Source organism: Eulemur rufifrons, chromosome 7 (assembly GCF_041146395.1).
Source record: "Eulemur rufifrons isolate Redbay chromosome 7, OSU_ERuf_1, whole genome shotgun sequence".
Classification (NCBI taxonomy): Eukaryota; Metazoa; Chordata; class Mammalia; order Primates; family Lemuridae; genus Eulemur; species Eulemur rufifrons.
In genome coordinates, this window is record NC_090989.1 from 4,997,473 (window position 1) to 5,025,260 (window position 27,788).

General features: G+C 41.6%; 1 protein-coding gene across 1 annotated transcript in view; it reads left to right on the plus strand.

The window, feature by feature from the left end:
• Positions 1–27,788, plus strand: part of DSCAM (DS cell adhesion molecule) — a 740,578-nt gene that overhangs the window by 138,018 nt on the left and 574,772 nt on the right. Inside the window, exon 4 of the mRNA XM_069471934.1 lies at positions 466–612. Within this exon, the coding sequence (XP_069328035.1) occupies positions 466–612 (147 nt within the window). The remainder of the gene's footprint in view (positions 1–465; positions 613–27,788) is intronic.

Here is a 27,788-nt window from a genome sequence, read left to right on the forward strand (position 1 = left end):
GACCTAAAAAAGAGCATTTGCAGAACATTTAATTTATCTGCTGGAGAATAAACATTCTTCTCATCACCACATGGAACATTCTCCAGGATAGACCATGTGTTAGGCCACAAAACAAGTCTCAAGAAATTTCAAAAAGTCAAAATCGTATCAAGTAACTTTTCTTGAATGTAAGGGAATAAAACTAGAAATCAATAACAACAGGAAATTTGGAAGTTACAAATACATATAAATTAAACAATGTGCTGTGGAATGCCCCTCTGGTACAGAGTGTAGCGTATTGTTAATGGAGTGCATGTTTTTTCAAGTTGGGAGATGAAAGACATGAAATGTAGGTGTTAATTTTTTCCCAATTGATGTATGTTATGCAATTGATATGTGTGCTACAATGCATCTATTACGATGAGATACTCTCACAGTTAGTCTGATGACTTCGTGCCTTACCGAGGGTCTCTTCCTGCCTTCCAGTTTTACGGGAGCCCTATACAGTCCGTGTGGAGGACCAGAAAACCATGAGAGGCAATGTCGCGGTCTTCAAGTGCATTATCCCCTCCTCGGTGGAGGCGTACATCACTGTCGTCTCATGGGAGAAAGACACTGTTTCACTTGTCTCAGGTAGGCTGTGCGTCTCCAGGTTGCAGGTGCCGGGCTCACCTTCCAAAAAGGTGATCTCAGAGATGGAACCGGGTCTCCACTTATGTGTTCATTGTAATTAAGAATTAGTATCCTTCAGGTTGATGTTGTTTTATAAATAATGATTTTTTTTAATAAATAAATGATATAAGGATTTTATGTTGGTTTACAATGGCTCGATTCAGATATTCTGGGCGAATGGACTGCTGGGTAGATATTAGTTATTCCCACAATTCGTATAGCCATTATGTTAACTTTTATGAGGAAATTGTGGTTTTATTTCTGCTTCTAAAAACAAAGTAGTCATATTGTGCGTCTGTGAGAGACCTCAGTGATACAACATGACTGATATTCTGAAACTAAAACCTGGAAAATGGAAGCCCTAATTCTGTGCTTTTTTAGCACTTTCAAATGTCTTAAGGGTTATGTTGTACATGACTTCTTTCTTGAAGATACTATTAAGAATATATATTCAGCACCGAAATATATATTTGCATATGAGTAATGTCTTGGCTTATGTTTGGTGTCCAGAAAAGAAAATTTAAATTTAGCCTCTAAGAAATGGGGGCTCTTTGTTTCTAAGGGCATTAATATTTAAGTTGATTTCTCGCTGTGCACTATTTACCTGGAAAGGCCACCGTTGGCGTGATGCTTGGTTTTCCTGTTTTACATGTCCTTGGGTAATGACTGTCAGCATATCTGAAAAGGTGCTGGATGCTTTTGGAAAAGAATGGTGATGAGCATGGTTTGTGTTCTAATGTGGATCAGAAATAGTTGCTTTTCTTTTCATGTCTTTACGTACTCACGTGTGAGCACAGACACACACACAACATGCATTTTAATGTAATTCTTGACTAAGCAATATTTGATCAATTTATAGAGGGAAGAATTTGGAACTAAACGTTCATGGTGACATACTGTTTTTGTTTTTCAGCTTTTGATTAGCTAGAGAGTATAGGTTACTGCACATCAAAGACTAGAAGCCAATGTAAAAGATCCAAATCAAAAGTAAAATATTTTGTCATTAAAGACATTAAAAGAATCTACAGTATAATGGAAGTTTTTAGGGCTTTTTCTTAATATTGTCTTTACAGTGATTTCAAACCCGTCATGCTTCAATGAATAATAAATTCCTTGCTGTTATGTTGATGAATCTTCATAATTTGTTAACTTAGGGTATTGAATATTCTAAGCTTAAGAACTGAAATATGATTGCAACAATCAGAATAGAGATTTACCTGTACACAATTATTCACTAAATTTCAAAATTTCATGATCTTAATCTTCTCTTCTTAGGGGTCATTTTGGTTTTCATAATGACAGGGAGAGAGATGTGATAACAGTCATCTGGCTAAGCTCAGAGTCAGAAGGGAATAGCCCTCAAATCTACATAGTGGAGGTGTGTGGATTCAGAGAGGGGAAGAATTTGGGGCTCTATTTTCAATCTCTGAGACTCAAGAGCCCAAGCTGATGGAGACTCCACCATCTTAGAAAACTGCCATCCAAATTTACAGCTTAGGGGCTGCTCTGGCAGAGGAAGAGAGCACAGGAGAATTATAAGCTGCCTCTTAGCGCTTCTACTTGGAGCTGATACGTCATTTCTGTTCATCTTTAATTGGCCAAAGCAAGTCTCTTGGCCATGTGTGACTTCAGTGGGGCATGTGCATGAAAGGAGAGAAGAACTGAAAATCTGGGTGAGGAATAGAAATATCTACCAGGTTTTACGTATCTATGTGTGTCTATCTAGCTAACATTAGATGTGTGTTCTGCTGATTCCTAGACATCCTTAGTTAGTGGTCGACCCAAATGCAGGTTTCAGCTTTTTGCAATCTATGTGAATAGACTTTATTTTCCTTCCAATGTGAACCTAATTAAATAAAAAAGGAATTTTCTATCTGGTAAGCGGGGAGGATGCTGGCATGCAGAACATGGAGTTTGTGTCTTGCTGGTAGGAACCATTAGCTCCCACATCCTTGCCTCAGTCATGCATTGGAGCTTCATCTTTTGGTAAAATTTTAAAAGCCACTGCATGTACTGTGTATAAGCACTTGGCTTCTCTTTCTTTGCAATGACATCTAGAAAACAAATGTTGCACAAATGTTTGTTATTGAGGAATACATCAATAACAGGCTTTTATTTGTTGGTAAGTAAGCCTAGGGTGGGGGGGTGGAGAGAGAGTGAGATTTCATACTCAGGTAGTTCAACCTGACTCTGTTAAAACTGTAATTAAAAATGACAACAGGGCCCCAAATCAGGGTTATGATCTGCAAGCAGGAAGTGTGGAAACTAAGCCTTTTGACATGACTTGCTACTGCTCACTGCCAGGGTTGGACCCTGTTCCCAGTGCCTGAGCTCCACCCATCAAAACTGCCACAGAGGGAGGTCAGGAAGTCACTGGAGGTGACAAATAGTTAAAAACATTGGGGATATTAAGAAATAAACCAGTTTCATATGGTTTAGGTGGAGAAGGATTATACTTCTTTTTGGTGGCCAGGACTGGGAACAGGTAAGGATGAAGGTCGGCCTTCCTCGACCAACCACGTGGGAGGTGGTGTGTGTGTGTGTGTGTGTGTGTGTGTGTGTGGTTGAGAGGAGGAACCTGGGACCTCCCTTCTCCACTCTCGCTGAAGGGGCTGAGCTGCTGAAGGGAAGCGCTGGAGATTCTTGGCTTCAGCAGATGCACAGCACAGAGGCCTCAGGAGTAGGGGAGAATTAGCACTGAATTAGCACTGAGCTCCAGGAAAGACATCCTGACTGCTGTGGGCACAGCAGATGATCTGGAAGAGGTAAACTTGCCTCTGCTTTATAAATAAACCGAAGCCCCTGTGTCTCCTATTGAGCTACTTTAGAGTTATTCCTGGTCATCACCCAGCTCCCTCTTCCTGGATTAGGAAGACATCTTTGCCTGCTGGAATCTGGCTGGGAAATTTGTCCCAGGAAATATTCTGACTCTACACAGATTGCTTTCTTTACTTGTGAATTCTCCCTCTGGAGAAAAGCTATTAACTATTCAGCCATGAAAATAAGCCTGTGTAGGGACGCTGCCGCAGAGAGCGGGGAGCCGGCGTTGGGTGCAGGGGAGCGGGGAGCTGATGAAAGGCGGAGCCCACAGGGGCAGGGTGGGAAGCTGCCTGCTCAGAGGTGGTCTGGCTGCCCCCCCCGATACTTGGGTGCTCAGACTGGAGGGTTGGGAGGACCCTTGGGGACCACCAGAGCATCAAAGTCCTGCTTTGAATAGGTGAGTGAGGGTCTCTAGGCCAGGGACACTGGAAATCTTGGCTAAGGGAAATGGATATTTGTCTTCTATAGATTCTTTTTCGGGGAAAAACAAAATTAAAAATTTTGGTGTTTTCCGATAAAAATAAACAAATGGTTTCCATTAGCATGTCTTACTAATTTTTGTCCTTTATCTTGGTTGAGCAAATGAATGACTGGGTTACAGCCTTGTCAGGGTGAGAAGCACCAGCGCACTGTCTGTGTGGGTTCCACCGTGAGCCTTGACCGCCCGGTGGTGGCTTCCGTGAGCGTGTCACCCGGCAGACCACGCACTCGCTTCTTCCCAGAGGGGGCTTCAGTCCGCCTGCACGTAGACTCAGGAATCAAGTTGTGCGTCTTCGTCGTAAGAGGTCACGAGGTTACCAGTATCAAGGACATAAATGAGCTCATTTATTTTCAGCGATCTTTGAAAAAAATACTCCGACAGGCTGAAAGCAGGAACCCCGTAGTCCCGCAGAGGAAGAAAAGGTTCACAGCGTCTGATGCTCCTTTGCTGCCTGCCTGGGCTCTTCCCCCGCGGTTAGCATTCACCCTCAGACTCTGGTGTGACAGGTGACGGGTAAACCCGCAGAGAGAAGACGTTAGGGGACAGCACCAGCCTCACCGAACCTGCTCCATTAATGTGATGGATCCTGACCTGTTTGTCTTCTCGCCTCACTAAACTGAGCCGGAAAAACAAGAGCCAAGATGTTTATACGCATTTGTTACACATCCTTTCCCTTCTTCTCTTGCCTTACGCCACAATGAAAGCCTTTAAAATATCAGAATATTAATGTAGCCCGATAAAAGCACAGTAGCTTGGACAGCCGCTGATGTTGAGATAGGCGAGGCCCATCCCGGGGAAGAATAATAATGCCAGCTGCGTCTCTGGCTTTCCCGGGACCAGGCGGGGGTGAGTTTCTTCCCGATTAGGGAGGCTGCAGCGAGCGAGCCCGGCATTCTGTTTCTGTTTCTTCTGATAAAATTGTGAGAATCTCACCAGGGGTTTAGCTACATTAACATCAAAGACACAGCCCAAGGGTAACCGGATTTGGAAAATGGAAAAAGCAAATATTTTACTATTCCCCGAGAAACTGCCTCCCTCTGTAGCAGCGGCCCAATTTTCTGGTACAGTATTTCCTGTCTGAACACCTCTCTTAGTGATGACTCAAGGAGAATTTTATCTCTCAGGATCAATGAATTCGGGTCCAAGGATGATTATGTTCTTCCTGTGTTTTGAGTAAAAGTGAATAATTTTCTGCCAGTGTTAAATATCAAAGGACATAAACCCGGCGCTTTACGTGAAGCATTTGATGTAGTTCTTGGAGGGCCGCAGTTGTGTCTGGGCACCCTAGATAACACAGGACCTGGGCGTTAAGGAGCAACCCCTGCCCGGAACCCTGCGGAGGTGGTTTCTGCCCTTGAGGAGCTGGGTGGGGGGTTCCTGAGCTGTCACTATTGGTGTGTCCCTGCTGTGGCAGACACCTCAGCAAAACACCACAGACACACAGATGGGCAAGTAGGGAGGGTTTCAGAAAAGACGTGGTTATTAAAGAAAATCTTTGTTTGCATTTTAGAGAGGGGAAAACAATTAAATTATGGACACAGTCAACCAAATCAGGCAAGGTTTTCCTTAAGCATGTTTCGGCAAACCTGAACTAAGAGCAGTTGGGATGCGACCTGTTCTCGTTGGAAGATGAGAAGCACAGTTTTGGGGGCCACGAGCAGGGTGCTGTGGGGGGTGTCAGCACCTGAGCGCTCTGTGACTGCAGAAGTTAACCTTCCCTTTCTCTAAGGCACTTCTGTTTTCATTTTACTGCTAGTTGCTGAGCGTTTTCAAAGTCATCTGTGCCTTGGCCGTTAGGTGGCCGGCTTGTTGAGACCCAGGGCTGCCCTGGAAGAGCTTGTAAGGAAAAGGAACGAGACCAACGTTGAAATGACAGAAAGAGCAAACCCAGACTCACCTGATAGCCTCATCTTTGATTTTAAAAGGACCAGGGAGTTGCAGACTTAAAGAAGCATTTCATCAACATTCACTAAATAGGAATTTGTAGGACCACATGAAAACGTTAACAGGAACATTTTTCTATTCATTATCACGTATCTATCTGTCCATCATCTAATCTTTTATTTACATTGATGTTTAGTAACTAGGAACCTCATTTCAAACCCCGGAAATCATTCTTAGCACACGAGGTCTGCACCACACCGGACTTAGAAAGGTGGAAAGATGTAGCGTTTTGTGGCCATGCTATATTTTTGAGAGTGAGGTAACAGAAATCTATTCCACATGGAAGTTTACAGGAAGAGAGGGTCCTGGTCTTTTTCTTTTTTAAATCATCAGTTATGCTATAATTTTGCCATTTAAGTCTATTGCTCACTGAGTTTTTACGTGTTACTCCACGGCCACCTGAAAGTCACTAAAGACTGGCAGTTTCCAGCCCTGGGGGAGGCTCTTTGTGACACTGAGAGTGGGGACATGAGAGATGCGGCCCGGCCCGGAGCACCCCAGTAGCGCAGCCAGCGCAAGCTCTGCGGAGCCTCCGCCTTCAGGGAGAAGGCTGCTCCCCATTCTTACAATTGGAAACTACACCTTGTGGTCTATCGCCCCAAAACAGAAACCAGGTTTTGACTGTGGAGTGACTGAAACTGCTCGATAGACACATGGAGATAGATATGTCAATATAATATTTTTTCTTTAAAAGAGAGATCAAGAAAGGAAAGTGTGGTAGCATATTTAGACCAGCGGATCTCAGGAATGTGTCCATGTATGTGTTGTATGTGTGTGTGCAGTGCATGTGTGATGTGTGTGTTGCCTGTGTGTGTGTCTATGTATGTGTGTGTGCTGTTTGGTGTGGTGCATGTGTGTGGTGCAGGCGTGTGTGTGGCATTTGGTGTGGTGTGTGTTTGATGTGTGTGCTGTGTGTTGTATGTGTGTGTGTAAAACGCCATGTGCTATGAAGGTATTGCATTATTAAGTTGGGCTAAAATGCCCCTTGATTTCCTGGAGAATATGACGTTTGATCTCAGCTCTGACACAGATTAGCTGGGTGACCCAGGGAAAGGTGTCTCTCTCTTTCTCTCTCTTTTCTTTGCCTTGGCTTTCTCATGTGGACAAACAATGGTTTCACTGGTTTACTCTCACAATAAAATGGCACGATATTAGAATTCCAATTTGAATATTACATCTCTCAAGCCAACTACTGTCCAAGCTATTTTTTCACTTTCTTAGATTTAACCTCCCAGATTATTTTATGCATGTGTCAAGGGTCCCCAAGACCACAGCAAGGTTTGATTTGCTACAAAGACTCAGCATAGAGTTGTATCTGCAGCTCTGATTCATTCCAGGGGGAGGACATGGGGCAAAGCAGCAAAGGGAAAAGGCAATGAGCTGACGTTCAGAGGAGAACAGGCACAAGCCCCCAGGCCCCCAGGGTCTTCTCCCTGTGGAATCCCACAGGGTGCACTAGTTCCCCTGCAGTGAGTTGTGACAGGAGATGTGACATTGTCTGCCAGGGGAGCCCATGGAGACTCAGTGTCCAAGGATCTCACTGGGGGCTGGTCCTGTCGGCACACTCTGCCTGGCATGTGCCCCAGTTGCAGACTCCCAGAGAGAAGCAGGTGCTCGGCATGGAGAGTGTCATGTGTACAGTTCAGGCACCGTGAGCCACCTTGTCAGGGAGGACAGTGGGAACCCTTCCCAAATCCCAGTTACCAGCCAGGGGTAACCTTGCACACTGGCCTTCATAAGGACAACAGTCGCAGACCTACTGTGTTAACTCTTTCTGGTACAATGCATTTTCTTTGATGATGGTGGCTCATTTATTTTTTCATGCCTTTAACAGTCACTTTTTGAAGATGCCCATCACCAATTGTTGGAGAAAGTAAGCGAATACGATAATGTATGCTTTAAGAGCTTCACTGCCTAGTATCCAAATACTTCCGGCCTTGGGAACGATTCCACCCCTAATTAATGTCTCCAAACACATCGACTCATTCTTTCCTTCTCCACCTAAATGTAAATGTGGTCCATTTTACGTTCGGCTATGAGGCGTCTTCTGCCTTCTTCTCTTCACTCCCTGTGACGTCTGGTCCTTTCTATGCACAGGAAACAGATGGCCAGCAAAGACAACCAGATATAATTTGGGCCCAAGCATATTCTCTGGTCTCTTGTTTATCTGTGAGTGTTTATTTAGGAAAGTTGGAGAGAATAACAGGATCTTTCATAAATATTGGGCAGTGATAACCATAACACCTTTGACATTATTATTATCAATAAACTAAAATCAGATGTCAAAAATCAAGATTGGCTTAGGCAGTGGTGCCGTAGTATAAGAAAACAGGATTCAAGATTTAGAAATATAATTTTTGACTCAGAGTAACTTACTAGGTTAGTGTGAAGTCAAGGTGTTGTCAAGCCAGAGATAAGCGTAGATTGTACAGGCTTCTGGCGCTGCTGCCTTCGCGCTGGGCTGGCCAGGTGGAGGAAAGTGCCCCCAGCAGGTGAGTTGGCAGGTCACCAGGCAGAGCCACCGTGGCCGTCAGCCCTTTGTGGCTTTACTGCTGGGCGGATGGGACAGGACGGTCAAGTCTAGCAGCCTGGACCCACCCTCTCCTCAGTCGCCACATCCCCGAGTACTCCCCCAGGCCAGGCAGCCACTGCCGTCCCCCTTTCCCTCCTCAGCCCGCTGAGCAAGACTGGAACTTGGGTGCACCAAGCATTTGTGACATTTAGTTGTGACTGGCTCTTTATTTTTGATCCGAATCTTTGGGTGTTTCCTGCCAACCCATTCTGTGTTGCTGAAGGTGTCTTTCCCAAGCCTTCCCTCAGCGTCTTGCAGCACTGCATTCTCAGCCCTGCTGGATCGACCCTCCAATGTTCGAAAGATCACGTGCTTTTCACTTCGTGGAGTCTGAGAACAGCTCTCCCCGGGGGCCCCTCCCACCTCAAACACTGTTCCACTTGATGTCTCCTCTCGCAGTAAGAGATGTCTTTCCTTCCAGCTTAACCTCCCACCAGTGCTGTTGTCACAGCACCCCCCGACTTTGCTGTGACCTCATTTCTCAGTTGTCACCACTATTATCTCTGCTATCATCTCTTTAGTAATGACTCTATTTCTTATGACTCAGGTCCCCCCATGTTAAAGAAACCTTTCCCTTTGCCAACTTGAATCAATCCTTCCTTCCTTCCTTCCTTCCTTCCTTTTCTTCTTCCTTTCCAAACTTTTTGAGAGAATAGTCCAACTCACTATTATTCCTAACCCTCATCATTTGGGCTCTGCCTCTTATATTCTACTGAAAGTTACTGCTTCAGTTTCACCCGTGACTTCCTAATGCCAGATCTGTGGGCTGTCTCTTGGTCCGATTTCTCTCTGACTTCCCTGTGCAATGTACACAGTTGACCTCCCTCCTCTGTTGGTTGCTGTATTAGTCAACTCTGGCTGCCAGAACAAAATACCACACACTGGGTGGTTTAAACAACAGGAATGTATTTTTGCACAGTCCTGGAGACTGGAAGTAGGGTCAGGGTGCCAGCGTAGTGGGGCTCTGGTGAGGGCTCACTTGGTGGTGGGCAGACAGACTCTTTCTTGCTGTGACCTCACATGACTCACTCTGTCATGTTTCTTCTTGTAAGGACATTAATCCTATCAGACTAGGACCCCATCTTTACAACTTCATTTAACCTTACTGACGTCTTTACTCCAAATCCACTCACATTGCAGGTTAGGGCTTAAACATAGGAATTTTCAGGGGACACAAGATGGTTCATAGCAGTTGCCCTTCTTTGATGTGTATAAAACTACACTGCCCTGGTTGACCTTCTTTCTGATTATTTCTGTGCTATCTCTTTCCTCGACCTTACATCTTTTCTTCCCCACTCAGAAATGTAAGTTGACCTCACAGCCAGCCCCCCCACTTTCTCGATTGGTCATTTTTATCTGTCTCCCAGGTCTTCATCCATCGCTTCTACGTAGATGACCCTAACTTTGGGCCTGCCTTCTCTCCTGGACTTGCTTATTCACCGTACCTGGGCCCCTCTGGCCACTTTGGACAGAGCGCACCTCACACAGAGCTCCACAGTCCCACAACCACAAATGAATTTCCCTTTGCTTTACTCATTTTTTTTTTTTTTTAGATGATGACTGGTTTCTTTCCTAGGACTACCGAAAAACAGCACAAACTGGGTATTTTCAAATAATAGAAATTTATTTTCGCACAGTTCTGAAGGCCAGAAGTCCACAATCAAGGTGTCTTCAGGGCCACGCAGCTTCCAAAGGCTCTAGGGAAAATCTGTCTTACGGCTCTGCCCAGCGTCCGGTGTTGCCGGCAGCCTTGGGCGTTCCTAGGTTTGCAAAAGCGTCAGTGCCGTCTCTGCTTCCATGATCACACGGCCTCTCCCTGTGTGTGTGTGTGTGTGTGTGTGTGAGCGTGTGTGTGCATCTTTGTGTCTCATCTCGTCTTATAAAGACACCAGTCATGCTGGATTAGGATCCCACCCTATTTCAGTATGGGCTCCTCTTAACTGATTACATCTGCAATGACCTTATCTCCAAATAAGGTCACATTTTGAGGTTCCAGGAAGGACACTTTTAGGGGAAGCTATCCAACCCTCTATAGTAACAAATCCTTCTAATTCTCTTTGACCCTCTCTCACACATATTCTGTATCTTTCCATCTCCTGCTTGACATGTAGTAGACAGCCAATAAATGTTTATTCAATGACATCCTTAAATAAAAAAATGTTAAAGGAAGGAAACAAAAGCAGAAAGCCTCATTGGTGTGGGAAGTCCTAGTGCTGTCCCTGTAGCCCTGTCCCCGCTGGCATTAGAAGTCCGGCTGGCAGCCACACCATCAGCTGCCTCTCCCCCAGCTGCGAGCAGTCTGCCCTTGTGTCCAACTGGGCTGAGGGCCAGCACAGGGACCGGATCAAGATGGCCCAGGGCCAGGGCACCAGGGACAGCAGGCAAGCTGTTTGACTGGCGTTTTCGGATCGTATGCATGTAAACTCACTTTCTGCATCTAAACTCTGTGTCTGCTGAACTGCGTGTTTCATTGCTCCCCTTGCCAAATGTTCTGGGCTATGCTAAAGCATTATGATGCGACATACGACAGCTGATGACACAGTGACAACTCACACTTTTGACAAATCCTACCACATTTGGGGGTGGCATGCCGGAGTCCTGTGTTTCCTCCCTCCAAAGGAAAAGAGGGAAATTTGCTAATGGAACTATGAATGATAAATTTCCCAAATGATTAGTGGTCTGAAAACTTACGTGAAATGAAAAGTTTTTCTCAAAAATTATCCCAAATTTCAAAATCAATTCCACACACACTACCTGAATTTTTATTGGATAAACAATCACTTAGAGCTAAAATTTTTTCAATTAATTTCTATTTGAAAAGTTGCATTAACTGTCCAAGGTCCATGTTTGGGGAAATAATGAGAGTGTCTGTGGAATATTTCGGTCTGTTTAACGTCTGGAAATGCAGTGAAGGTGTCCAGTGTTGCCTGTCCAGGATTGGGTTTTACAAACAATAGAAAATCTCTAGCACATGCTGCTCTGTAAGAGCATAGTCAAAATGTTATTTGTAGAGAAGCTAATAAGCAAATATAGCAAATAAGCAAATATATGTGGGTCATATGCTCTTCCAGGGATGGTTTTAGGCTTTTTTGTGTCTTTCATTTTGCCAACAGTGTATACCAGGGCTTACATTTGCACTCAGAGGGACCTGGCTTTGGGTCCCACCCTCATAGCTCTGAGACCTGCAGTAGTTAATTACCTCTTTGTGGAATTGGCTACAGTATTTTTATAAAGATAAAAAATGCCATAACTGCAGTGCCAGGCCAAGAAAGGCATAGTTAGCCACTTCTAGATCTCTAGGTACGCATTCCCCTGTCAAGCCTGCAGGTACATGTGTGGACCCTGAAGCCAACATCTAGGACCTAGGTCCACATTTCAGATCTAACATGGACCAAGCTACATAAACTTGGGTTAATTACATAACCTTCCCATGCCTCAGTTTCCTCTACTGTAAAATGGAAGTAATAATAATGACATCATAAGATGTTACAAGAATTAAATGAATTAAGATACATAAGTGCTTAGCACAGTGCTTGACATTAATGTTGGCCATTGTTACTGTCCTTGTTATTCTCTTCTGTTTGTCTAAAGTTCTCCTGTTCCAGACACTGGGAGGTCAGGACACCATGGTTTCTAAGCAAATAGGCATTAACTTGTGTACTGCTTGTTAGGAAGTCAGAGCAAATGTAATTCTATTTGAGAAGAGTTTCTAGAATGCAAGGTATGCTGAAGAAGTCATGGGTAAAGGATCCAGCATCCTGCAAATTCAGTATAAAAGCCTTAGGATACTAATGAACTGATAGTCTGTAGGATTTTATTAAAATGAACAACTCTTTACCTACCTCATCAAAATGTTTACTTTTCTTAAAAAGAAATTGTATGATGTAAAGGGAACAATAAACCAGAATGAAAGGCTCCTATGTTTTGCCTTAACCATCCTGGGCAAATGAGAGTATGTGTATATTTAGGAAAGGTTAGGGCATCCATTAAAAGGCTAGTAGCACATTTGGATTATTGAATAGCAAATGAATATAGCATGCGTCAGGTTATATTTAAAACTTCACAGCAACCCCATTAGCTAGCTACTGGCCTTAGCCCCACTATGCAGTTAAGCATACTGAGAGCTTCAGCAGTTTACCTAAGGTCTCCTGCAGTGCTCCTGCTCTAGAACATAGACATTTTATCCTTCTTAAAACAAGCAAGCAAGCAAACAAACAAAAAAACCTTTCTTTCATTTTCCCATGGTACATAAGTGCATAAAAACAACTAATATTGTCAACTGATTGACATGCCACTCCTAACAGCCATAACTCTTGAAAGTAGGAACTTATTTAAGCAAGAAAATACATTTTCAAATATATGATCCAAGCTAGACTTAACGTTCTAAATATTTGACACATGTAGGGCATTTCGTTGTGGTTTGAGGGCAATATGCTGAATGTTTTTTGAGCAATATTGTATAACTAGAGTAAAATCAAAATAGAGGAAACTGCCCAGGACAAAATAATTTCTTAGTTTTAATTTTACTTAAAATCATCCCTTCCCATCAATTTCAAGGATAATATAACAATTCTGGACACATAGTAGAAGCTTGCTAAGGAATTATTGAGTGAATTTTGAATGAGCAAATTTTCCATCAAAATGCTAGTGCTTTTTCCTTTCAAATTATTCTTATAGCTTTAAGAAGAGCTTTTACTTTTCTATATTTTTCTACTGCTCCAAAATGCAATTTCACATCAGCTTCTCCTCCCAGTGCAGAGTGGCTGGGTAGGCAAATCAGAGGCAACCTGGGATTTTACAGCTGACTTCTCCTCCGTGATGCTGTTCTAAGGGAAATAGAAATTCAAAATCCTCAATATTTAGTATTGCCAGAGTAAAAGCTTTCTTCTTTTATTTTCACGAAATGATTTTATTGTCATAACCCCTACACTTTTGTACTGCAGCATATGTTAAAATGCCACATTGAATAATGGGATGGCATAAGTTAATGGAAACCGTTACCTGCCAAGAACTCTAGTGGCGTATTGTAGCGTTTCCTGATGCACTAGATCCAGAGCCAATTACTCTTCTCTTTTATCTAAAGGGAGATACACATTTGGTAAACACAGAGAGTCCACTCTACACATATGGTTTTTGTGTATGGTTGCGTGTTCTTTCAAATAGTCATCAATGGGTTCCACCAATTTATTAATATGACGATGGATCTAAAGCAGTAGAATTTCTGTGCGGAAGAGCTTCAGGTGTGTTTCTGACCTGGATACTTGAGCCCTGGAATGGTCACATGGGTTGAGGAGACAGCAGGAATAACAACTCCTTAGCCGGTAGGATCACCCACAGGAGCCCAGGTGAGCATGAGAATGTCACCTGGAACATCCTCCCATCTCTATCGCATGATCACATTTTGTGTTGAAAAATTATTTTATAGGTGTAAATAGAGTCCAGAGGTTAAAAGTCACCTGAGCAGTGAATGGCAGAACAGAAACTCCAACCTGGGGTGCTGTTGTGTTTGTTTCTGCACCAGTCCTTGTTTCTAAATTAAAATTTCTTCATTACTATCATCTAAGCACTTACTACAGATAAGACACTGCGTTAAAAATTGCTATTTTTTAAATTATATGAAGGCACAAGTTTTAAAAGGGCACAGGTGAGCTAGAGACACACCAGGTATAACTTATTTATAATCACCAGGTTTACTGTACTGAAGGAACTGCAAAGACTACTTTTAACTATTTAAAAGAAGTTCATTGAAAACTGTACTTCCCAAAATGAATCATTTTGAAAGAGACTTGTAATTCTGAATTTTACTTCAACATGAAATATTTAAAATACATTTCTATACAAATAATATGTTATTTGTCTGGGAATGTTTACTTGTAACTTTTGAAAAAAAAAACATGTATATATATATATATATATATATAGTCTTTGTCTGTTTAGGTTGCCATAACAATTTACCGTAGACTGAGTGGCTTATTACCAAGAGAAATTTGCTTCCCACAGTTCTGGAGGCTGGACATTCTGAGATCAAGATGCTGGGTAGATGTAATGTCCTAGTTTGCACGTGACTGTCTTCTTGTTTCTGCACATGCAGAAGGGATGAAGGGTCTCTCTGTGACCTCTTGTTACAAAGGCACTGATCCCATTCAGGAGGAATTCTTACGACTGATCACTTCCCAAAGGATCCGCCTCCAGACACTATCACACTGGGGGTGAGATTTCAACCTATGAGTTCCAGGAGAAGGGAAACAAATTTTCATTTTACAACAGATATATATTTGTTTTATAGATAGCAATGTTCCTTAGATTAATGTTTCTTGACTGTTTATTTTTTGATCAGGGATGTGCCGTGGAACAGTGGATCTTCAGAAAAACAAAGAAAAACACACGAGCACCCAAGGCAGAATGAATCAGGCCTCTTTTGCTTCCTTCAACCTTGTCACCATCAGCACCCTGCCCCCATTCCTACTTGCCCTAAGCCAGATCAGCCAGGATTCCTGCCAACTTAAAACCTCTGATACTGGGTAGCGTCTTTCCCTTTTTAACTAAATTGCATATTGAAATCTTCAGCCACTCTTTTTCCCCCTGATCTCTTATTTGTCCTGGCTTCCTCCCTCCTTTCATGCATGCCTTTTGTTTTCCTCCCTCCATGCCCATTGCATTGTTCCAGCATCTTTCACTAGCATTGTTCTTGTACCAGGAAAAGTAAAGGGGTTTTACAAAAAGCCTCATCAAGTCATTTTCAAACTATAGATGATATTAGGAGAGAAGGGCCATACTGAGTTTCCCTTCCCTTAATTAGAGGGTGAAATTTTTAGTTCTCAGCATTGTTATCTGAACTGAAACCCTATCATTGAAAAAGCCAAAGAACTTGAAATTGAGGAGGGCGGCTTCCCAGAAGGGAACGCAGCCAGGCTGGATCCAAAGTACGCGCCGTCCCGATGCATGTGATGATGCTGCCACAGCTCCGATTTCCAAGTGGAGTAATTTGTTCTGTACAATATTATTTTAGGACTCGAGATTTGTAAAACATTGTATTAACAAATCCTTACTAGGAATGATGAAATGTTAAAGAAAAGTATATCTCAAAGATTAGATTACCATATGCGGATGGTTTCATCTCCGGATTCTCAGTCCTGTTCCAAAGGTCTATGTCTCTGTTCTTGTGCCAGTACCATGCTGTTTTAGTTACTACAACCTTGTAGTACAGCTTGAAGTCTGGTGGACTGATACCTTCCAGTTTGTTCTTTTTACTTAAGATTGCTTTGGCTATACGAGGTCTTCTCTGGTTCCATACAAAGTATAGAATTATTTTTTCTACATTTGTAAAGAATAATGATGGTACTTTGATAAGGTTTGCATTAATTCTGTAGATCACTTTAAGTAGTATGGACATTTTAACAATATTGATTCTACCAATCGATGAACAAGGTAGATTTATCCATCTGTTTACATCTTCTACAATTTCTTTTCTAAGTGTCTTGTAGTTCTCCCTGTATATGTCTCTCACATCTTCTGTTAAATATATTCCTAGATATTTAATTTTCTTTGAGGCTATTGTAAAAGGTATTGCGTTTCTTATTTGAATTTCAGCTTGGCTGTTATTGGTGTATATGAATGCCTCTGATATGTGTGTATTGATTTTGTATCCTGAGACTTTACTGAATTCATTTATTAATTCTAGGAGTCTCTTTGCTGAATCCTTGAGGTTTTCTAGGTATAATATCATATCTTCGGCGAAGAGCGAGAGTTTGATCTCATCTGCCCCCATTTGGATGCCCTTAATTCCCCTGTCTTGTCTAATTGCTCTGGGGAAAAGAATCTCTTTTCAATAAATGGTGCTGGGAAAACTGGATAGCTACATGCAGAAGATTGAAACTGGATCCCCACCTCTCACCTCTCACTTCTCACAAAAATCAATTCAAGATGGATAACAGACTTAAACCTAAGACATGAAACCTTAAGAATTCTAGAAGAAGATGTTGGGAAGACCCTTTCAACATGGGCCTAGGCAAAGAATTTTTGAAGAAGACCCCCAAAACAATCACAGCAGCAACAAAAATAAATAAATGGGATCTGATCAAATTAAAAAGCTTTTGCACAGCCAAGGAAACGTATCATTAGAGCAAACAGACAGCCTACAGAATGGGAGGAAATATTTGCTCTCTACCCATCTGATAAAGGGCTGATAACAAGAATCTACCCTAGAACTTAAAAAAAATCAACAGGGAAAAATTAAATAACCCCATCAACAAATGGGCAAAGGAAATGAACAGAAACTTTTCAAAACAAGACAGAATAATGGCCAGCAAACATATAAAAAATGCCCAACATCTCTAATCATTAGAGAAATGCAAATCAAAACCACAATGAGACACCACCTAACCCCAGTGAGAATGGCCTCTATCAAAAAATCCCAAAGCAACAAATGCTGGCGAGGATGTGGAGAGAAGAGAACACTCTTACACTGCTGGTGGGACTGCAAATTAGTGCAATCTCTGTGGAAAAGAATTTGGAGATACCTCAAAGAGCTAAAAATAGAAATCCCATTCAATCCAGCAATAGCACTATTAGGCATCTACCCAAAAGAGCAAAAGACATTCTATAATAAAGACATCTTCACCCGAATGTTTATGGCAGCACAATTCACTATTGCAAGGATGTGGAAACAACCCAAGTGCCCATTGATTCATGAATGGATTATTAAAATTTGATACATTTATACAGTGGAATATTACTCAATTATAAGAAATGACAGTGACCTAGCACCTCTTATATTTTCCTGGATAGAGCTTGAGCCCATTATCCAAAGTGAGATATCACAAGATCAGAAGAATAGGCTCCATCCACATGTACTCACCATCGAATTGGCACTGACTGATCAACACTATGGTGCTCATAGGGTAGTAATATTCTCCAGGGATTAGGGGGTTAGGGGGGGCAAACTCACAACTAATAGATGTGGTGAGCATTGTAGAGGGGAAGGGCAAGCCTCTAATCCTCACTTAGGTGAGGCAAAGACATAAAATGTAACCAAAATGTTTGTACCCTCATAATATCCTGAAATAAAAAAATAAAATAAAATAAATAAATTATAATATCAAAAAAAGAAAAGTATATCTTAGCCTTGCAGGTAATTTTTAAATGATCTACAAAGATTTGTTCAAGATCTATAAAGTCTGCATCATTATTTTCTATGTCAGTTGACGTCCCAATCTGTATTCAAGTTAGTGGCTTTCCTGCTGAATCTGCTCTATCCCTTGCTGATAAGTAAGAAAAAATGAGCAGATTGATGTTTCATGCATGTCTTCCTTTGCTAAATTCTACACCATCCCATCACTGAGTGAAGAAGACCCAAACATCCTCCTGCTGGCCATGCCTCCCTTGGTTACCCAGTGAACGGTTTCCATGGCATGCTGAAGTCAATTTTAGATGCAAAATGCACAGGACCTCTGGTTTCCCTGAGGCCTGATGAGTGATTTTCATGGGACTCCTCACGTGCTTTATTTATGATCCTGAATATGTGAGTCCAGGTTTTTATTTTCCTGAATCCCTTGCCTGTTGTTTACTGATTTTTATTTGCTGATAAAAAGATGAATACATATATTTCTCTGCTGCTTTATCAAAATTATGAAAGTATTTGTCTTTAATTTTATATTGAGATTTTTTGAAAACAAGCCTTTATAGCTAATAAGAACACAGATAATTATTATCTTTTCAAGAAAAATGATGAAGCTGGAAAACTAATTTTGTGTGATTAAAATATATATTTATTACACATTTATCACTATTAAGCTAATAAATTTCATACCTGTTTGCTGTCAGTGGGGGAAAATATTCTTAGTTACTTCTACTTTAAATTCTGGATCTAAGATGAAGCTCTTTTTATTAATAGTGGCTATTGATTTACTAATGGTGCTTATTACAATACGTGTAATTCTTTTCTAGGTACCCCTGTGAAATAGTTACGCAGGAGAATGGGAAGAAGTATGGCCATGTGATTTAGAATATTTCTGTTTTGAAGAGTTAGTTAAACAGAGGTGGCAGAAGGAAGGTCAAACATTTTACACTCTGTGTAACAGCAAGGATACTCAAGGTGACAGGACCACAAACGTTCAGTAAAATTCTTTGTGTACATCAGGCTATATGCAGGATGCAAAATCCAGTTTTATGGTGAGGTTTATTTGTTTTTTAATAACTCTCACATGTGACCAGAATTTAAAAACTGGGGGAAACCTGCACAGCAATTTAGAAGGCACTTTTTCATGTGATTTAAGTTTGAGTCATTTATCTTTCATCTCAAATCCCTTCATAAAAGAATTAGTTGAGACAGAAACTGTAAATTAGGGACGGTTATTTGAACTCGATTACAGAAGCACAGTTATTGCAGTGAGGGTCCTACAGGAGGAAGCACACATCAGATGGAAATGAACCAGTAATGAGAAGAAAGGGCATGCAAAGAGGCCATATGTATACATTTCATTTTGTGCACCCATCATTCTCTCTGATGGCTGCATGATTAATTCAAAGATTTATTGATTTTTTTTTTTCCTTCTGTGCTCTAGCCTGCTGACCTGGTTTTGTTGACAGGTTTGTGTGGATCAAACCAATCTGACAGATGAAAGCGTGCTACCATATTAGTCCCTGTGGTCTGAAACACATATTTTATGCCGTGTCCTTATCAACAGTAACTGAACACATGCGAGTCATCCATCAACACACCTTCCTACCCTGTGCCACGAAATAAATTTGGAGATGCTGGCCTAAAACCAGAAGCAGCTGGAATGATTTGTTTTAATGAATGTGCGTTGTGTGTGTGTGTGTGTGTGTGTGTATGTGTGTTCATGCATGTATAAATGGTGGGGTGGGAGTTATGGCTTTTTGACTCTTGGCAACAAATATTAAGCAACATTTAGCTTTTTAAAAATACCTTTATGATATCTGAGATTTATTTCAACATAATCGGTGGTGGTGGGGAGGGGGCAGGATGTGGCCTAAGTTGATAATTGCTGCAGCTTGGTGATGGGACAGGGAAGTTTATTCTACTTGTTTTTATCCTTCATGTATGTTTTAAACATTCTGTAATGAAAAGCTGAGGAAAAACATTTGTATGAAAAATCATATTTTTTATTTGAACCTTTAGAGTACAAGATTAAGCACGAACAATCAGCACGTCGTCAAGCTAGGAATAGGCAGATTATGAATGTCATATTTTAAAAATTAATGATACATTAAGGGAACTGTTGTTTTCCTGCTGGTTATAAGCTCTAAATTCTGGGACAAGATTAAAACCATAAAGTAAATGGTCCTTTAAAATTAGTGAATCGTCTTCAAGTTGAAAGTGTTCCTTCTCAGTTAATAAGATCAGATACTTCTGACCAGCATTTTCCAAGCTGAGTCCATGGGGAGATCAAGAGGATAGGGAAAAGGTATGTGGATTCTAGGTTCAAAAAAATTTTAGGAAATAATATACTAAACAACAGCAACACAGTGCCATGCACCAGGGATCCTAAAATGATGATGGCAATTTTTATTTTTTGAACCCTTGGTTAATTTTTATTTTTATTTTATCTCCCCAAACCACCCATGGTAATCCTTAGAATACAATTTGGAAAACGCTGCTTTTGAATTTCAGGCCACTAAAGGTGATTTATATAAAAGTAGGGATTTTGTAAGCCTTGGGTTTGATGATTAAGGGTTAAGTATGAGCTAGATGTGTTCATAGTACCAAACCACTTATAAGTAGAATGAATCTGGAAATTCTCTTTTTGTACAATCTGATATATAGAGGCACTGGGTTTTGTTGGATTCTAATTCTACTTGGTACCTTTTTGGGCATCATTTTTATCTTTATGACCATAAAGCTAGATACCGTCATGGCCAACTCCAGAAGGGCCGGGTGTGGAGCGGGAAGGGAGAAGGAAGGCAGAGGACTGGCCTCGTGTGGGTGCTGGCGTGAGGACCCCTATGTGAGTCAGTTGGAGAGGGAGTGGGGGAGAGGACAGGACCAGCGTGTGAAGGGCCTTCTTGGCCGAGTCAAGGACATTGTTGGGTTTTTTTTGTTTGTTTGTTTATTTTTTGGATAATGGCAAACTGTAGAATTCCGGGCTGGGGTTGATGTGACCACTGATGCCGCGTGGAGAACAGCGGGGAGTGGAGAGCAAGCATATTGTTGGATGCATAGTTAAGAGACACGTGGGAAATGTTTGGGGACAAAATCGAACGTCCTTGACTGGGCCCTTTTCCTTCCCACTCCATGCCTGGCCATTCTGCAGTTGGCCGTGGTGGTGTCTTGTTTTATGGTTGTACAGATAAAAATGATACCCACAAAGGTACCAACTAGAATTAGAATCTGACAAAACCCAGCACCTCTGTGTATTAGACTCTATAAAAAGAGAATTTTCAGCTTTTTTATGTTGGTTGACAGATTGGGTGTGAGAGGAAGAGAAAGACAGTAATCAAGGATGACTCGGGCTTTTGGGTTAAGGAATTCAGTGCATGGTGGTACCATTAATAGGTGTAGAACCTCTAATATTTAATTTTATCAATCAGAAATTGAATAGCTTTAATAATAGGCAAGGCCCATTAAGCACTCTCTTCGTGGTGTGTGTGTGGCTGGGGGAGAGGGATGTCTTGTTAGGCCCTTAAGCTCGCTAAAAATGTCTTTCTGAAGCCTGCATTGCACGTACTTTCACAGAGACATGCTATTCCTGCCCCCTGCCTTTGCTCCAGCTGTTTTATTGTTTCTGTTTCACTCTGACTACATCTTACTTTAACTCTGCCTCATTACGGACTTCACTACATTCTTGGTGACTGATGTCAAGTTGTTCAAAATAAAGGAAAGACTGAGGTGGGGGTGTGGGGAGGGGATGGGTGTATGCCTACATGATGAGTGCGTTGCTCACCGTCTGGGGAATGGTCACGCTTGAAGGTGCTGACTCGGGGAGGGGTGGTGCGAGGAGGGGATGGGTGTATACCTACATGGTGAGTGCAATGCGCACTGTCTGGGGAATGGACATGCCTGGAGCTCTGACTTGGGGGGATGGGCGGTACATGGACAACGTATGTAACCTGAACTTTTGTACCCCCCATAATAAGCTGAAATAAAAAAAATAAAAAAATAATAAATAAATAAATAAAAATTAAATAAATAAAGGAAAGAGAACGGTTTAGTCATTTGAAGCAAAAGAGGAGACACAAGGGAAGTCGGCTCCCCCACTCTATAAATGTTAGTGGGTGATATATTACGGTGGTTATTAGGAACTATAATTTTGGTAAATTTATTTAAGCTAAATTTAAGAACATCGAGGGTACTTGCTGTGAACTGAATATGTATGTCTCTCTCTAAAAGCCATATGTTGAAACCCCAACCCCAATGTGACTGTAATTAGAAGTGGGCCATTTAAGAAGATAGTTAAGGTTAAATGAGGTTGTAGAGATGGCCCCAAACCCAATAGGACTGCTGTCCTTATGAGAAGAGGAGGAGACACCAGAGAGCTCCCTCTTTCTGCCATGTAGGGACATAGTGAGACAGTGCCACCTGCACGGTCAGGAGAGAGCCCTCAGTGGAATCTAGACCAGCTGCAAACTTGATCTTGGATATCTGACCTCCAGATCTGTGAAAAAATAAATTTCTGTTCTTTAAGCCACCCAGTCTGTGGTATTTTGCTATAGCAGCCTGAGATGACTAATACAGCACTTTTCTTCTCTTTTGTCTGAATGTGGGTTTCTGGAAAACTGCTGTCTTATATTTGCCTTCCTTCCAATGCTCAGTTTCCACAGAGCTTTCAAGTAGTCTAGCTTTAATTCATCTTTGTAAATTTAAACTATTTTTCTATTTTGCCCGTAGTCATCCTTTCCCTATTCATGTTAGTGTGTGATGATATTTTTTTCTTTTTCAGGCTAGCCCCTGAGCCTTTTCTTCTTTAGAAGAAATTCATTTAACCTCCTCTTATAAATTGTACAATTTCCAAACTTTGGGTCATTTCCTTTGCTCTCTTTGATCTCTCCCTACATATTCTTCCATTTAAGACAGTGCATAAATTTTCTTCTAAAATCATGCAATGAGGAAAATGAACTTCTCTATCTCTTCAAGAAAGTAAACGTGGTCCGAGGCTACAATTGAGTTCTTTTGCAGAGACTATGTGCTTGTGTTCCTGATTAGAACAGGGATGTGAATTGTGTCTTTTCAAGCTTATTTCAGGCTTTCGTATCGCAGAGTAGCATTCTGAAGTTCTTCTCAGCTCGTCCTTTTAAATCAGGTTGCATTTTCTAATAATGGAATAGCAAGATTATTTGAGGTAGACTATTTTCTCTTGTACAAATTACATGAAAAAATATACACTTGGCCTGTCTTCCAATTGTTTAAGCTGATTGTATTCTATCCAGGAATGTTGAGTCACCTATGCAAAAGCAACTTGGAACTAATTTTTTAAAAAACAAATTATTGAGATTTGTCTACCTATGTTCATAGCAGCATTAGTCACAGTGGCCAAAAGGTGGGAACAACGCAAATATTGATCAACTGATGAATGGATAGTGAAAGTGTGGTGTTTCCATACAATGGAATATTTTTCAGACTTGAAAGGGAAGTTAATTCTGACACATGCTACAACAAGGACAAATCTTGAAGATATTATCCAAAGTGAAATAAACCAGTCACAAAAAGACAAATGCTGTGTGATTCTGCTTTATGAGGTCTCTAAAGTAGTCAAATTTGTAGAAACAGAAAGTAGAATGGTGGTTGCCAGGGACTGGAAGGAGAGGGAAATTGGGGAGTTGTTGTTTAGTGGGTACAGAACTAATGCTACTAAACTATACTCTAAAAATGGGTAAGATGGTTTATGTTATGTGTATTTTACAATTAAAAATTAAAAAAATATATTGTATCTCTTCCTTTTAAATAACACATCTATGATTTTGTTCATAGATAAAGACCTAGATGAATTAACTTTAAATAGTATCATACTGTGACACTGTATATTATAAACAGCTTCAAAAATCATCATCAGAATTATTTTGCTCTAGTATATTTTTAAAGAATGTGGCTAATGATATTGAATTTGGATTATTTTTTATTGTAGCCATATGTTGAAAAGAGTCAACACTTAGAATATGAAAAACAAGTAACTTGTAGGCTTAAAAATTATAACAACATTTGGGAAAAAATACGATGGTAATTTTACCAGCCTTTATATTCGTTAACACTTTGGTGCCTGAATGATATGCAACTGGGATATAAGGTACAGGAAAGCACAGACTTTTGCGTGTTTTGGTCATGTCCATAATAGTAGCTGGTGGACAGTAGGAGCTCCATGAACATTTGCCTAATGAGTGCGTGTCCAGCATATCTATGTGCTAATTACTGTTTGGCCACAGGGCATGTGGAAGTGTAGATTTCTCAACCAGTCACACCGTGCCCCTAGGTAAGGAGCTTTCCTTGTGTCTGTTTATCACATGATTATTCTTTTTTTTTTTTTAATTTTCCAAATTTATTTATTTATTTATTTAATTTTTTATTTCAGCATATTACAGGGGCACAAATGTTTAGGTTATGTATATTGCCTTTGCCCCACTCGAGTCAGAACTTCAAGCGTGTCCATCCCCCAGACGGTGCGCACCATAACCATTAGGTGTGAATATGCCCAGCCCCTTCTCCCCCTCCCACGTGCCCAACACCAGATGAATGTTACTACTATGTGTGCACATAAGTATCGATCAATTAATACCAGTTTGATGGTGAATACATGTGGTGCTTGGTTTTCCATCTTGGGATACTTCACTTAGTAGAATGGGCTCCAGCTCTATCCAGGATAATACAAGAGGTGCTATATCACCATTGTTTTTTGTGGCTGAGTAGAACTCCGTGGTATACATATACCACATTTTATTAATCCACTCATTTATTGATGGGTACTTGGGTTGTTTCCACATCCTTGCAATTGTGAATTGTGTTGCTATAAACATTCTAGTGCAGATGTCTTTTTTATAGAATGTCTTTGTTTTTTCCTTTGGGTAGATGCCCAGTAATGAGATTGCTGGATCAAATGGTAGTTCTACTTGTAGCTCTTTGAGGTATTTCCATATCACTTTCCACAGAGGTTGTTAGTTGCTAAGTGCTTTGTATCTCAGAGAAAATAATTTAAGTAGAATATATAGATAAAACATGAAAAAACAGAGGGGAAGAGATCTATTATCTCAAAATAAATGAGTAACAGAACTGGACACTAAATTATGCAATAAATATTTAGCGAACACCTGCTGTGTGCCAACCCTGAGCTTGCCTCTGTGAACGTAGCTGTAAATAAAAGAGATACACAGTTCCTGCACTTGAGGGATTTATAATCTGGTGTGTGTGTGTGTGTGTGTGTGTGTGTGTGTGTTGGGGCGGGTGACATAACTATTTCCTGAGCTCAGTACTATCTATCCTCTACTACATGGCCTCATTGTAGGCCCAATTTTTGTATTTTATCTTTATTTTTTTCCCAATCTCACTATCTTTTTTGGTGGAATTATCCTAAAGAAAGGAAATGGAGTCCTTTAGGTAGTCCAGAGTGATCTCATCTTATATGCAAATTGTTACACAATTGTTAGTTCCTGAAAATGATATGACATCCAGCCCATTGTAATATAATCTGTTAACTCAACAGATAAAATTTTACCTTCTAATCTTTTGGAACAGTGCTTCTTAAACTGTCATATGCACATGAATCACCTGAGAATCTTGTTAAATAAAACAGATTCTTACTTGGTAACATGGTGTGGGGCCTAAAAGACTGCATTTCCAATGAGCCCCCTGGTGTTGCTGTGTCTGCTGGTCCAAGTGACACATTGTCAGTGGCAGGGGTGTAGGTTCTCAGCCCTGGCTGTATGTTATAGCCCTCGGCTATAACATAGATTTTTACAAATACTAGCGCCCTCAGAAATTTGCTTTCATTGGTTTGGGCTTGGGCTGCAGCATTGATGTTTTGAAAAGCTCTCCAAGTGAGTTTAATGCTCTGCCAGCACTGAGAACCACTGTCCCGGGCAAACACAACTGGCACTGCCTGTCACTGTGTGTAGCTGAAGCCACTGGTGCAATTTTGGTGTAGATCAAATTTTATAGTGGCAAAGAAGTCTGGGGAGATTGTCCTAAGACAGCACCCAGCACAGGGACTGGGGGACAGCAGTATGTTTGCTGGGGAAGTGAATGACCACTTTTAGACGTTGTAAATTATAGTAGTGACTTGATCCTAGCTCTGTGGTCTGGGGTTCCAGCACCTATAGTTCATATTTCCAAACATGCTGGCCATGGGATGGCAGAGTTAATGGAGGGAGAATAGGGTTTTATCCTCCCAGATAAAGATGGGGAAAGTTATTGGAAAGAAGGTTCTGGAAAAATAAGTTTTGATCTATGATAGAAAGTTAAAATAGGAAAAAAACACCGAAGATATACAGTTCAGAATGGAGCATCATAAATCGATGGTAGCCTTCAAGAGAAAGAAGTCACAAAATAGATACTTTGGGCTCATAGTTTCAACAAGCATTCAGCAAAATAAGCAAGTATTAAGTTTTTGATATTATTTTTAAATAAAAACAGAAATTGAGCCTTAAAAATTACTTCTCGATGAAGATGCATTTCTCTTGCTCAGGACGACATTTCAGACACTGACCATTTGCTTCTGAGCCTGTGACGTGCTTTTAAGGCAGCGTTACCTCCCCCGTGTAGGTAAAGGTGAGGAGGAAAACAGGCACTTTTTTCCATCCAAACAGAAAGCACTTTCTGGCTTTTCCTAAGGTATTATTTTTATCGCATTATAAGACCCACACAAAAAGTGGCTTTCATGTGGTTTTAACTTCCTAATCACATTCCCGATATGCCTGTTGGGGACAAAGGAGAGAAGGAGACACTTTCCTCGGTTGGACTGCTTCTTCAGGGGGTACAGGGTCAGCAGGATGACCCACTGTCCACGTTGCTTTGGTTGCTTTTGGGGAGATCACGTGAAGTAGCCACCAACGATACGAGGGCAGCTCTAGGAACTTTGCGAGGCTGCACTGTGCCCCTTTTGCAAAACACCCGCCGGTCACTAATAGAGCAGAAGAAATCGTAAGGCCATCCAAGGAAGCAACCTAATAGGGAGACATTAAGTTAAAAAGAGGACTAACCAGCCACAGTGGCTTTGGCAACTCTTGTGCCTTGGTGCATGTCACTGTGAAATAGTCTGCAGAGTCCCTGCTTCTGATTCTTAGAATATTTGTTCAGTTTTTGTCATTATTGCCTTGCGCTCCCCACGCTGGTCCTGCAGACCTAGAGTGGACCAGACATGGGCAGAGCAGAGGCCAGGTGCGAGTGCCAGGTGTAAGTGTTTCAAGTATGAAAGGGCCAGAAAAGCAGCTACCAGGGACTTTTCTGCACTTGTATAAATGAAACTCTCCTTTTGGACGCCCAGCCAGGCTGACCGTGAGCTGGACCCGCTGCACCTGGGAGCAGAGGAAGAGCAGGTGTGAGCGTCGGCGAGGCACGATGGCACGGGGGACTCAGCAGTCACACTGCCTGGAACCTGGGCCCTGCCACTCACTTGCCTGTGATCTTGGGCAAGCTACTTAGCCCTTCTGTTCCTTGCTTTTCTCTTCCAGAAAATAATGAGGATACCATTGTCTTCCTAGGGTTGTTTTAAGGATTAAATGAGATTATGGCATGGAAAACACTCATCGTGGCTTGCCATGCTTGGTGTGTGATTATACTGTCATTGTCCTGGTCATAATCAGGATGCTTTACCGTGGTCGGCTTCTTGCTCCCCACCTGGCACATTGGAGGTCACCATTAGATGACGAAGGATCCCCCTTGAGAGGAGGCAGCCAACTGCACAAGCACTCCAGGTCCCGCGCTGGTCCTCAGGCAGATGCGAACCAGGAGAGATGTTTGCCAGATTGATGCTGAGGAGAAACTGGGGCTGACTCCACACTCTAGGTGTCCTCAGGGACCAAGGGACAAGTGCCATGAGATATTCGGGGAGTGCTGTGGCAGCATGTATAGCCACAGTTCTGCAGTCTTCACACCCAAGGTCACGGCAACTGACATCTTCTGTCTTCTGGATGAGATGGGCTGCGTCCATCAATGGGCATTCGCTCATTGCTCCATTCCACGAGGATTTATCGGGCATTGCCATGGGCTGGACATGGCGTGGATGGCTGGGGCGGGCAGTGAACAATCGTGAGGGCGTTTCTGTGCTCATGGCCTTACGGTCTTGGGGAAGACCTCAAACAACCATGTAAATAATTATCTGGTTGTAATTGTGACACGTGCTAGAAATGAACAAGGAGGATGGGGGCTGCAAAGTGGGA